This window comes from Penaeus vannamei, chromosome 21 (assembly GCF_042767895.1).
Source record: "Penaeus vannamei isolate JL-2024 chromosome 21, ASM4276789v1, whole genome shotgun sequence".
NCBI lineage: Eukaryota > Metazoa > Arthropoda > Malacostraca > Decapoda > Penaeidae > Penaeus > Penaeus vannamei.
In genome coordinates, this window is record NC_091569.1 from 7,721,083 (window position 1) to 7,732,653 (window position 11,571).

Sequence of the window (11,571 nt, forward strand, 5' to 3'; positions counted from 1 at the left end):
AATTCTTCTGGTTTAGTTTCAATTTGCCACAGCCATATAGTACAGGGTGAATTTTATCTGTAATGGTTAAAATGAGCTAAAATAAGACACTTTTAATTTCCTTCATAAGTTGATTATAAGAAAGTTGAGCAACGTAATTTGTTACTCATGTATAGGAAAATGTAATAACATCATAAAAAAAGGATTGTTGAGATGTTTATGGATGTCATGGTAATGGATGAGGAGGCAGAACATGTGAGGATGAAATAAAACTCGTGATTCTGAGTTTATTATTATTCAAGTCGTTCCACAGTCGGCCATTAGGTGACTAGAGGCACTCAGATCTCAGGCATCATGCGTATGGTGTATAGACTGTATAAACTTCTTCAACTGAAATATATATTTTTTATTAAATCTTTTACTTTTATAGACATATGTGGAGATACTGTATATTGTCACATTATCAATTATACATAAAGGATTTTCTTTCTAATAATTTCACATAGCAGATCGTGATGATTTTGGCATCGTTGGATTCCTATCACTCTCTAGTTTCCAAATATATACGGAAACTCCCCAAACCCTCTCATTTTTTGGGAGTAATTCCGAGAAATATCGGTAGAATACTAACAAGCTTTGTATATTAACACATTTCCGGGTTGTATAGGTGGCTCAACCACCTTAAACCCGCTCGTATGTCCCGACAGGAGAGAGCCCAGACCCAGGAACACTTTTAAGCACATCTTACTGTAAATACGGTCAGTCCCGGCATATAAATTAAATACATTTAACGGCCAATGTTAGGAGTCCAGGTATGCTTCAAGGGGGTTGTGAGTATGCAAAGGTTGGTAACTAGTGCTGCAATCGATAGAATTTAATACCGCAAAACGCGTATTCGAATTCTGTCTCAGTGGTATTACAGTAAGTAGGCCAGGTAAGTAGGCAACTAAATGCTAGGTAAGTAGGCTACTAAATCCTAGATAAGTAGGCTACTAAATGCCTGGTAAGTAGGCAAGTTAATGCCAGGTAAGTAGGCATTTTAATGCCAGGTAAGTAGGCAACTAAATGCCAGGTAAGTAGGCAATTAAATGCCAGGTAAGTAGGCTATTGAATGCCAGATAAGTAGGCAACTGAATGTCAGGTAAGTAGCCAAGTTAATGCCAGGTAAGTAGGCAACTAAATGCTAGGTAAGTAGCCAAGTTAATGCCAGGTAAGTAGGCAACTGAATACCAGGTAAGTAGGCAACTGAATGCCAGGTAAGTAGGCAATTGAATGTCAGGTAAGTGGGCAACTAAATGCCAGGTAAGTAGGCAACTGAATGTCAGGTAAGTGGGCAACTAAATACCAGGTAAGTAGGCAACTGAATGCCAGGTATGCTTCAAGGGGGTTGTGAGTATGCAAAGGTTAGTAACTAGTGCTACAATCGATAGAATTTAATAACGCAAAACGCGTATTCGAATTCTGTCTCAATGGTACTACAAAAGGTAGGCCAGGTAAGTAGGCAACTAAATGCTAAGTAAGTAGACAACTAAATCCTAGATAAATAGGCTACTAAATGTCTGGTAAGTAGGCAATTTAATGCCAGGTAAGTAGGCAACTAAATGCCAGGTAAGTGGGCAACTAAATGCCAGGTAAGAAGGTAACTGAATGCCAGGTAAGTAGGCAAGTTAATGGCAGGTGACTAGGCAATTGAATGCCAGATAAGTAGGCAACTAAATGCCAGGTAAGTAGGCAAGTTAATGCCAGGTAAGTAGGCAATTAAAGCCAGGTAAGTAGGCAAGTTAATTCCAGGGAAGTAGGCAACTAAATGCCAGGCAAGTAGGCAACAAAATGCCAGGTAAGTAGGTAACTGAAAGCCAGGTAAGTTGGCAAGTTAATGCCTGGTAAGTAGGCAACTAAATACCATGTAAGTAGGCAACTAAATGGTAAGCAAGCATATTAATGCCAGGTAAGTAGGCATGTTAATGCCAGGTAAGTAGGCAACTAAATGCCAGGTAAGTAGGCAACCAAATGCCAGGTAAGTAGGCAACCAAATGCCAGGTAAGTAGGCAACCAAATGCCAGGTAAGTAGGCAAGTTAATGTCAGGTAAGTAGGCAATTTAATGCCAGGTAAGTAGGCAGCTAAATGCCAGGTAAGTGGGCAACTAAATGCCAGGTAAGTAGGCAAGTTAATGTCAGGTAAGTAGGCAATTAAATGCCAGTTAAGTAGGCAAGTTGATTCCAGGTAAGTAGGCAACAAAATGCCAGGTAAGTAGGCAACTGAATGCCAGGTAAGTTGGCAAGTTAATGCTTGGTAAGTAGGCAACTAAATACCAGGTAAGTAGGCAACTAAATGCCTGGTAAGTAAGCATGTTAATGCCAGGTAAGTAGGCATGTTAATGCCAGGTAAGTAGGCAACCAAATGCCAGGTAAGTAGGCAAGTTAATGCCAAGTAAGTAGGCAACTAAATGCCTGGTAAGTTGGCAAATTAATCCCAGGTAAGTAGGCATGTTAATGCCAGGTAAGTAGGCAACTAAATGTTAGGTAAGTAGGCAACTAAATGCTTGGTAAGTAGGCAAGTTAATGCTAGGTAAGTAGGCAACTGAATGTTAAATAATTAGGCAACTAAATGCCTGGTAAGTAGGCATGTTAATGCTAGGTAAGTAGGCAACTTAATGCCAGGTAAGTAGGCAACCAAATGCCAGGTAAGTAGGCAAGTTAATGCCAGGTAAGTAGGCAACCAAATGCCAGGTAAGTAGGCAACCAAATGCCAGGTAAGTAGGCAACCAAATGCCAGGTAAGTAGGCAAGTTAATGCCAGGTAAGTAGGCAAGTTAATGCCAGGTAAGTAGGCAAGTTAATGCCAGGTAAGTAGGCAAGTTAATACTAAGTAAGTAGGCAACTAAATGCCTGGTAAGTTGGCAAATTAATATCAGGTAAGTAGGCATGTTAAAGCCAGGTAAATAGGCAACTGAACGTTAGGTAAGTAGGCAACTAAATGCTTAGTAAGTAGGCATGTTAATACCAGGTAAGTAGGCAACTGACTGTTAAGTAATTAGGCAACTAAATGCCTGGTAAGTAGGCATGTTCATGCCCGGTACTAGCAAGCTCTGTATATTAACACATTTCCGGGTTGTATAGGTGGCTCAACCACCTTAAACCCGCTCGTATGTCCCGACAGGAGAGAGCCCAGACCCAGGAACAGTTTTAAGCACATCTTACTGTAGATACGGTCAGTCCCGGCATATAAATTAAATACATTAACGGCCTATGTTAGGAGTCCATGCATGCTTCAAGGGGGTTGTGAGTATGCAAAGGTTGGTAACTAGTGCTGCAATCGATAGAATTTAATACCGCAAAACGCGTATTCGAATTCTGTCTCAATGGTATTACAGTAAGTAGGCCAGGTAAGTAGGAAACTAAATGCCAGGTAAATAGGAAACTAAATGCCAGGTAAGTAGGCAAGAAAATGCCAGGAAAGTAGGCAAGTTAATGCCAGGTAAGTAGGCATGTTAATGCCAAGCAATTAGGCAACTAAATGCCAGTTAAGTAGGCAACTTAATGCCAGGTAAGTAGGCAACTAAATGTCAGGTAATTAGGCAACTAAATGTCAGGTAAGTAGGCAACTTAATGCCAGGTAAGTAGGCAACTTAATAACAGGCGTGTAGGCAACGTAATACCAGGTAAGTAGGCAACTAAACGTCAGGTAATAAGGCGACTAAATGCCAGGTAATTTGGCAATTAAATGCCAGGTAAGTAGGCAACTGAATGCCAGGTGACTAGGCAAGTTAATACCAGGTAAGTAGGCAACTAAATGCCAGGTAAGTAGGCAACTAAATGCCAGGTAAGTAGGCAACTAAATGCCAGGTAAGTAGGCAACTAAATGCCAGGTAAGTAGGCAACTTAATGCCAGGTAAGTAGGCAACTTAATGCCAGGTAAGTAGGCAACGTAATGCCAGGTAAGTAGGCAACGTAATGCCAGGTAAGTAGGCAACTAAATGCCAGGTAAGTAGGCAACTTAATGCCAAGTAAGTAGGCAACGTAATGCCAGGTAAGTAGGCAACTTAATGCCAGGTAAGTGGGCAACTAAATGCCAGGTAAGTAGGCAACTTAATGCCAGGTAAGTAGGCAACTTAATGTCAGGTAAGTAGGCAACATAATGCCAGGTAAGTAGGCAACTTAATGCCAGGTAAGTAGGCAACTTAATACCAGGCATGTAGGCAACGTAATACCAGGTAAGTAGGCAAGTTAATGCAGGTAAGTCGGCAACTGAATGCCAGGTAAGTAGGCAATTAAATGCTAGGTAAGTAGGCAAGTTAATGCCAGATAAGTAGGCAAGTTAATACCAGGTAAGTAGGCAAGTTAATGCCAGGTAAGTAGGCATGTTAATGCCAGGTAAGTAGGCATGTTAATGCCAGGTAAGTAGGCATGTTAATGCCAGGTAAGTAGGCATGTTAATGCCAGGTAAGTAGGCATGTTAATGCCAGGTAAGTAGGCATGTTAATGGCAGGCAAGTTAATACCAGATAAGTAGACAACTAATTGCCAGGTAAGTAGGCAATTAAATGCCAGGTAAGTAGGCAAATTAATCACAGGTAAGTAGGGAAGTTAGTGCCAGGTAAGTAGGCAAATTAATACCAGGTAAGTAGGCAACTGAATGCCAGGTAAGTAGGCAAGTAACTGACAGGTAAGTAGGCAACTAAATGTCAGGTAAGTAGACAAGTAACTGACAGGTAAGTAGGCAACTAAATGCTAGGTAAGTAGGCAAGTTAATGCCAGGTAAGTAGGCAACTAAATGCCAGGTAAGTAGGCAACTAAATGCCAGGTAAGTAGGCAATTAAATGCCAGGTAAGTAGGCAAGTTAATGCCAGGTAAGTAGGCAATTAAATGCCAGGTAAGTAGGAAACTAAATGCCAGGTAAGTAGGCAATTAAATGCCAGGTAAGTAGGCAATTAAATGCCAGGTAAGTAGGCAACTAAATGCCAGGTAAGTAGGCAATTAAATGCCAGGTAAGTAGGCAACTAAATGCCAGGTAAGTAGGCAATTAAATGCCAGGTAAGTAGGCAAGTTAATGCTGGGTAAGTAGACAACTAAATGCCAGGTAAGTAAGCAATTAAATGCCAAGTAAGTAGGCAAGTTAATGCCAGGTAAGTAGGCAATTGACTGCCAGGTAATTAGGCAAGTAACTGACAAGTAAGTAGACAACTGAATGCCAGGTAAGTAGGCAAGTAACTGACATGTAAGTAGGCAACTGAATACCAGGTAAGTAGGCGAGTTAATGCCAGGTAAGTAGGCAACTGAATGCCAGGTAATTAGGCAACTGAATGCCAGGTAAGTAGGCAACTGAATGCCAGGTAAGTAGGCAACTGAATGCCAGGTAAGTAGGCAACTGAATGCCAGGTAATTAGGCAATTAAATGCTAAGTAGGCAACTAAATACCAGGTAAGGCTAGTGCATGTTAGGTAGTTAAAGTAAGTGAGCACCAGTGCAATACTACAGAATGTAGGTAGATGATAGACGATTATATTTTAGGAAGACTATTCTTATCCATTATTCTGTTCATGTGAAAATGAATATGAAAAGCAAACGCAATTTTAGTCTGAAATAAACATTTTATGCCTTATTTTGTAGATAAAAGATAAATCTAGTGCTTGTTACATCTTGTAAAAAAAATGTGTAAAAAAATGGAATCTATAATTCGACTACGTTAAATATTCACACACAAAAAAAGTTGAAATTGAAAAAATGCTTGCAATAAGCACTAGATTTGGGAAAAATCTATTCAAGAATCATATTAGAATTCCTGTGTATTTTTTCTGGATTTAAACACCCTAAAAAGGGATACTAAGAATATATGTCACTTTTATAAGACACACATGAAAATATTGCAAAATCTTACTGCAGCATGTAATAGATCTACTATTCAGCTACAAAATGAGATATGATACGTTAAAATAGGACTGAAAATGCGCGTGCTGTGCGTAAAAATGTGAAGGACCCAAACATCGCGATCTTTTTCATTTTATTTCACTTATTATATATATATATATATATATATATATATATATATATATATATATATATTCCACATTTTACACATGAAATCGTGTACGAAATAATTGTATATGTTTATCTTTTTTTTTTTTTTTTTTTTTTTTGACACGCCAGATTTTTTTTTAATATTCTGGTAAAATTAAGGGTAGTCTCATCTTGCGTGAAATTTAATAATCTTTCAGAAAATAATTCTATTTTCTATTAGCTCTAATTATTACGTCACAATTGCCGATTTCCTAAGGTAATGTGAAAATATATATATATTTCGGTCGATATAAAAAAAGGGATGCTACCACCCAAAAAACAGCGGTCGGGCCTTGAAATTTTCAGGGGAGAATCAGAGGCCCTGAAACTCCTTGAAAATGCACTCAACTCGATTTCGGCAAGATGGGCGAAAAATAATTAGTCGATCCCCTTAAGCATTAACTCCAAACGGACCACAGGCTGCGGGGCACTGGGATCGTCAGGGTATTCCAAGTCGTTGGCGGGAATTGCGAATGCTTACAGTAAAGTCACACTGCTTTCGTTTTGTTTTTGGGACCCTTTTCCATGCACCACAAACTCACTGGTGTCTGTCATTTCTGTAATGACATGGTGTCTTACGATGCGGCACTATACTTCCACTAGAAGTACACCGTGATCTCGTAGATATAGTAAGCTTGCTTCGTTATTTCGACATGACACTGTTTAGTCATGATGGAATTGATTTGTATTTCTAATGGCTTCTAGACCCATATATTATTGTCACGTGATGATCTATTCCATATCTGATTGGTCCTATTGAGTGTCAGTTCACGTCATGTTCACACATGAATCTAATTCGCTCATTTGATTTCCCTCGCATAAGTCATCCGCTACAAATATGTTGGATTTTCCGTCGCTCTCATCGACTTTTTTGTCCTTTTGTCGCGGCACCGGAGGCGTAAGCTTACAGTGGGTCCTGGGAATCGTGGATTTTAAAGCCACTATAACACCGTTAATATTAATTTTCGCAGAAAATGGCATAGAAGAAAAATATCATAGAATAATGTGTTCTACCACTTGGTAAGCTCAGATTCTTTATATTAGGTGTGGGGTTGCATTTCCAGTAACACCGGATTTTCCATCCTCTAATGCCGTTATTACCAATGTACGAAGAAAAGGGTATAGATTTTTTTATACATAGAATGATGTGCTCTACTAGTTGGAAAAATCACTTCCAATAATATACTTCATTTTAGCTAGTTTTATCCATTACAGGCAAAATATACTTTGTATTGTATATTTGTTAGAATAGAATAGTCACCAATGAAATTTTACGTTTTCTGTCATATCATGCAAGAAAATGTTTAACGGATTAACGGCGGGACTATTGAGAAATTGGCGGATAAAGGAGGGAGAGAGTCAATGACTGAGAGAGATAGAAATGAGGGATGGGAAAGACTGAGAAGATACAGATGGAGAGAAAGAGATGCAGACAAAGAGAGAGAGACAGAGGGAGAGTGAGGGGGAAATTGAGAGAGGTGGGTGTCATTTAGAGAGAGAGTGAGAGAGGGTGGGTATTTGGGAGGGATAAAGAGAGAGAGAGAGTGAAAAGGGGTGAAAGAGATTAAGACAGACAGACAGACAGAAAGAGAAAAGTTAGGGAGGAGGAAGAGTGCGAGAGAAAAAGAAGAGAGGGGATGATGGGGGCAAAGACTGGGGGCTTCATTCTCCGTGTTGATGCAAAATTACATTTTTTGTATATATCTTTATTTATTTATTTATCTATTTTCAAGAGGAAGATACAAGTTTCTAATTTACATAAACGTAGCAGCACGATTGGTAAGCAAAATAGAATTAAGAAGGATTTTTTTTTCTTTTTCGTAGACAGAATCTTTAGGCCCCTGGTAACATGTCAATTCAAATGAGATAAAAGATAGCGATAGATTTTCCAGGTTTATGAATGTAGGTCGAACGAGTGACACCTGGTAAGTCATCAGTTCTTATCTATCTGTATATCTATGAAAATCTTTCTCTCGTTCTCTCTCTCTCTCTCTCTCTCTCTCTCTCTCTCTCTCTCTCTTTCGCTCTATCTCTCTCTTTTTTCTTTCTCTCGCTCTCTTTCTTTCGCTCTCTCTCTCGCTCTCTTTCTTTCGCCCTCTCTCTCTCTCTCTCTCTTTCTCTCTCTCTCTCTTTCTCTCTCTCTCTCTCTCTCTCTCTCTCTCTCTCTCTCTCTATATATATATATATATATATATATATATATATATATATATATATATATATATATATATATATATATATATATATATATATATATATATATGGCGCTCTCTTTATTAGAATTTCTATTATCATTATTATTGTCAGTATTATTATCATTATTATTGTCAGTATTATCATTATTATTTTTAGTATTATTATCATTATTACTGTTGCTGTTGTTGCTTTTGCTATTTAAATACTCATCCTTATTCATGTTGTTAATCTTATTCTTATTGCACTATCACCACTTTTGTTATTGTAATTATTTCGTTTTAGGTTTGTTATTATCATCAGTATTTTTAGCTATTATTATCATTGTCATTAAGATGTCTATTGGTACTGTTGCCATCAATTTTATTATTGTTGCTGTTGATATTAAAGTAATCGTAATTATGAGCATTATTGTTGTTTTTATCATTGTTATTTGTTGCATTCTGCCGTTCCCTTGCCTTCCCGAAGAACACATGGATTGCATTACTATTTTCATATCATTTTTGCTTTCGTTATCTGTAAAAATGTCTTCTCAGATTACACATTATGATAACCAGAATACATTTCAGTGGGAGATTCATAGTCCATAGGAAAAGGATAAGTTAAGGAAATAGAATAAAAGGGAAATACTAAATGTAAGGAGGAAAAAATGGTCTAAAAGATTACTATATTGATCTACTATTTTTTCCCGTAAATATACATATATACCTAGATAACAGTTTTTTTTTCCCGTGTATTGCTGTTATTTGTAAAGTTATTTATCATATAAGTCCGGCCACTCGTTTTACGTTCTCGTATTCTCACTTGATATTACGTTTAAGTTCAATAAATAAAGCGTCGTTAAGGATGAAACTGATGTGATTTACACTAGTGAGTAGTAATAAGCCTTTGGTCCTATCACATTTCTTTGATTAACTACATTGTTCCCAGTCTCACTGTTGTGTATTAGACGAAGAAAATCATTGCGAGGTGTGGAGATTAGATCACAGCACAACACTGATTATATATTCAGAGGTGAGCTCTAAAGGTGAGAGCTACAGTATACCTGCACTCAGCCAGGAGCGAGGCCAAGAACCATGTGAACTCACTTAAGAAGTCAGTTCAGATTACAAAATAATTTCGTATTAAGCTATCATATCAACACTTCCGGGAAAGTCCTGACGGGGAGCGCCTCGCCGTTCCTCACTGGCGCTTCGCAAGCACTTGCAACAACAGGCGCATCGCTGAGGGTGCTGTTGCTGCTTGCTGTCGACGGTGTATCGCTGTCCTCGAATGCAGCGTTGACCTGGCCAACGGCGACTCCTGACTGAAACTGCGGCGACGAGCTCTCCCGCTCGTGATGTATCTCGACTGTGTGAACGACTGTCTGGAAATGACTTCGCCTTCTGGGGATGCTGCCGTTTCGTTGATAAATTACCGGAGCTTCGCAGCGGTCCTCGGCCACTGGTCCTGCCTCGCTGTGCTGCCGGCGCTCTGGACCTGTTCGCGTGTCGTCTTCAAGGTTCGCGGGCACTATCTCATTTACGGGAGAGTCGTCGCACTGAGAGGCTTCCGACGACGACTCGGAGTCGCTCGGCCCAGTCCCTTTGGACAAGGTCGTCTCTTTGCTCCGTTTGGGCCTCCCGCCATCATCATCTCGCCCCACGTCGGCGTGAGTTGCCGACGTGGGCGAGAAGATTCCGGATCTGTCGCTTGTAAGCAGAACCAGCGCCTTCGACACGTGCGACTCCTCCCACGAGCGGCGGTAGACCTGGAAGTGTTCCCGGATGGCCGCCCGAATGGGCTTGCTGCAGACGATGTACAAGTAGAAGTTGAGCGCGTGGTTCACGAGCTCAAGGTCGTTCGCGAAGGCCCGGAAGATCTCGTACTCCAGCTCCGTCGAGAGCGTTTCGCTGTACATGGAGTTAAAGACGCCCGAAGGCACCAGCGTCACGAAGAATGAGATTATAACGGCTCGCAGAAGGTTGATCAGGTTCTTGTCGTCCTTCCGCCTTCCTTCGTCGACCGCCGGATCCCTGGACGAGTCGCCGTCCAGTTGGCGCCGTCGGTTCCTGATCTGGACGTACTCCTTCACGATGAGGACGTTCATCACCACCAAGGCGATGATGGGCAAGAAGGACACGACGGTCTGCCTGGTCCAGAGGTAGCCCACGTACCAGGGTTGGTCGAGCGAGGGCATCATGCACGCCACCCACCACGTGCCGTTGTCGGGCGGCTCGAAGAACGTGGTGTTGCACGCATCATGCTCAGTGGGGTGCTTGATCGTGCACGTGGGCAGCCACATGAGGAAGGCCACGACGACGGCGCCGGCGATGCCCTTCCTGGCGTGGCGCATCGTGTGGATGCTCTTGAAGTCCTGTGGGCGGCACACGGAGAAGAAGCGGTCCACGGTCACGCAGACGACGATCAGCACGGACGCGCTCATGGGGGCGTTGACGAAGAGCAACTCGAAGTAGGAGTACCACACGGCCGTTGAGTACGCACGCGCCGCCACCTGCACGAGGTGGACCATGAGGGAGATGGAGAAGAAGAGGGACAGCAGATCGCTGACGGCCAGGGCCAGGAAGTACGTGTAGGTCACACCTGAGGGAGGGGGACACGGGTGGACTAAGCCTTGTTGGAAAAAGTGGATATCATCATGATCAATGCAACTAGAAAGTTTCCCTCTCTCTCTCTCTCTGTCTCCCCCCTCTCTCTCCCTCTCTCTTCCTTTCTTTTCCACCCTTCCTCTTTCTATTCCTCCCTCCCTCCCTCATCCTTCCTTTCCCCCTCGTCTCTCTCTTCCCATCCACTCTCTCCTTCCCAGACTCTCAACATGCGCCGCCCACCTCTGAACTGCGGCTTCCTCAGCAACAGGATCGTCAGGATGTTGCCCACCATCCCGACGATGATGATGACTGGCGCGATGACCCCGTAGGCCACGAACCTCGTCTGGGCGATGCGAGGATCCACGCTGAAGTTGCCGTGGCCCTTTAGCAGCGGGCCCCCGACGTCCCTCGGCCAGGGGTAGTCTGCGAATGGAAGGGCGGCAGGACATGGCGTTTAAGCATTGTATATATATATATATATATATATATATATATATATATATATATATATATATATATATATATATATATATATATATATATATATATATATATATATATATATATATATATATATATATATGAAGAAAGAGAGAGAGAGACAGGTAGCAGAAACATATACACACATACATATATACAAACCTATGCATGCAAACTTACCAGAAACAAACATAATTGCTTCCCAGTTCGGTACCTTCAGCTGGAATCACTGCCTGCTGATGTAATAGGATACACTTGGGTTATTTTCCTCATTTC

The 11,571-nt window shown here is 41.3% G+C and overlaps 1 protein-coding gene and 1 long non-coding RNA gene across 11 annotated transcripts in view; both read right to left on the minus strand.

Moving 5' to 3' along the window:
- Positions 1–258: 258 nt before the first annotated feature.
- Positions 259–11,571, minus strand: part of LOC138865438 (uncharacterized) — a 69,590-nt gene continuing 58,277 nt past the window's right edge. Inside the window, exon 2 of the long non-coding RNA XR_011399382.1 lies at positions 259–5,658. This is a non-coding gene — a long non-coding RNA (uncharacterized lncRNA). The remainder of the gene's footprint in view (positions 5,659–11,571) is intronic.
- LOC113817667 (probable G-protein coupled receptor B0563.6) overlaps positions 8,888–11,571 on the minus strand; it is a 6,390-nt gene continuing 3,706 nt past the window's right edge. For 4 of the 10 annotated variants that reach the window (XM_027369737.2, XM_027369740.2, XM_027369739.2 and 1 more), the window contains exons 2-4: positions 11,476–11,571; positions 11,056–11,238; positions 8,888–10,810 (exon numbers count right to left, since the gene is read on the minus strand). The exon at positions 11,476–11,571 is cut by the window's right edge. In XM_027369737.2, the coding sequence (XP_027225538.2) occupies positions 9,360–10,810; positions 11,056–11,238; positions 11,476–11,488 (1,647 nt within the window). In that variant the 5' untranslated portion in view covers positions 11,489–11,571 and the 3' untranslated portion in view covers positions 8,888–9,359. The remainder of the gene's footprint in view (positions 10,811–11,055; positions 11,239–11,475) is intronic. The other 6 variants (XM_027369744.2, XM_027369741.2, XM_027369742.2 and 3 more) reach the window with 3 other exon arrangements.